Source organism: Charadrius vociferus, unplaced genomic scaffold, assembly GCF_000708025.1.
Source record: "Charadrius vociferus isolate BGI_N301 unplaced genomic scaffold, ASM70802v2 scaffold104, whole genome shotgun sequence".
Classification (NCBI taxonomy): Eukaryota; Metazoa; Chordata; class Aves; order Charadriiformes; family Charadriidae; genus Charadrius; species Charadrius vociferus.
Genome location: NW_009648255.1, coordinates 6,477,222 through 6,478,472, shown reverse-complemented (window position 1 = coordinate 6,478,472; position 1,251 = coordinate 6,477,222). Strand labels below are relative to the sequence as shown.

The following is a 1,251-nucleotide window of genomic DNA, read 5'->3' as shown; positions in this document are numbered from 1 at the left end:
AGTCCAGGATTTGGCCAGACGTTAATATGCTTTGTCCTTTTTCGGGCGCATCGTCGTTATTGCAGAGGTGGCTGAGATGATGAGGCGAGTTGATGCAGAAGCTTCCTTGCTTTCCCTTTGGAATCAATATGCAAAAGTACTCCTAAGCCACAGCCAACGCCCTGCAGGTTTTTGTAGCTGGAGTGTGAAATATCATGTATTTTCCATTTGAAAGTACAACCGGAGTGTATGAGTCCTGTGGTCACTGGCATTAGGGGAGGTTTTCTCTTGTAGCCTGAGGCTACCTGTGCTTTTTCACTGCTCTGGGCAGTGGTCCCCTGTAGCTGCAGGGATGGGTGTTTGGTGTCGGGTGTGTTGGATGGGGATAGTTGGGATGGATGTGGGTAAGGGGCTGGAGGGAAGAGGGTGTCGCGCGTTGCCGGGGGTTTCCCTCAGCCGTGCTGAGGTGTTGCGGAGGGGGTGATGACAGCCCTGCTCCTTCCTCCTCCCCAGCCCCCCGTGGCCCCGGTGCGCGGGTCCCTGAGATGTCACTGAGAGCCGAAAGCCATGCAGCTACATCAACGCTGAAGAAGATCGCTGCAGACATGAGCAACATCATCGAGAGCCTGGACACCAGGGAGCTCCATTTCGAGGGGGAGGAGGTTGACGCGGAGGTGCTAAATGACCCAAAAGGTGCCGGTGAGTTAACACCCATATGTTTTCACCCTGCGTCCCGCCTGGATTTAGTAAGCAATAATCTGTTGACAGATAGGGTAGAACCTCAGAGGTTCTACCCAAGGCCGTTGGCCTTGGTTTAGGACCGGGAGGCATTACTCTTAGCACTTGAGCTCTTCAAGTCAAGTCCCTTCTGCGAAAGCTTGTCTTTAAGCTCTCTTAAATAAAACCTGGTGTATTTTAGTGGAGTTAATGCTGCTGTGTAAATGCTCCTGTGTTAAAGTACTGCAACTATCTGCTGACTTTCATGCCCTCATTGATGGTTACGAGGTCGTTGAACTAACAGGGTTTGTGGTCCTTTTAGTGTGCATTCCCTTCTCTGCCATCTATCACACCCGTGGGTTCAAGGAGCCGGGCACGCAGGCGTACCTCACGGGATGTCCTGTTCGAGTGCGTGTGTTGGAAGTGGAACGCTTTACTTCCACGAAGAAGGTCAGAACTTCCAGCAATTTCATTTCATTTCCGTGGAACTGTATTACAATGCCGTTCGTAGCTTAACTTCGTGTGTGTTTGTTTGTGAGCTGAGGAAGCAGGAAT

The 1,251-nt window shown here is 51.3% G+C and overlaps 1 protein-coding gene across 3 annotated transcripts in view; it reads left to right on the top strand.

The window, feature by feature from the left end:
* The first annotated feature begins 524 nt into the window (after positions 1-524).
* Positions 525-1,251, top strand: part of PLD1 (phospholipase D1, phosphatidylcholine-specific) — a 45,460-nt gene continuing 44,733 nt past the window's right edge. For all 3 annotated transcript variants that reach the window (XM_009884445.1, XM_009884443.1, XM_009884444.1), the window contains exons 1-2: positions 525-672; positions 1,019-1,146. In XM_009884445.1, coding sequence (XP_009882747.1) covers positions 525-672; positions 1,019-1,146 — 276 coding nt within the window. The remainder of the gene's footprint in view (positions 673-1,018; positions 1,147-1,251) is intronic.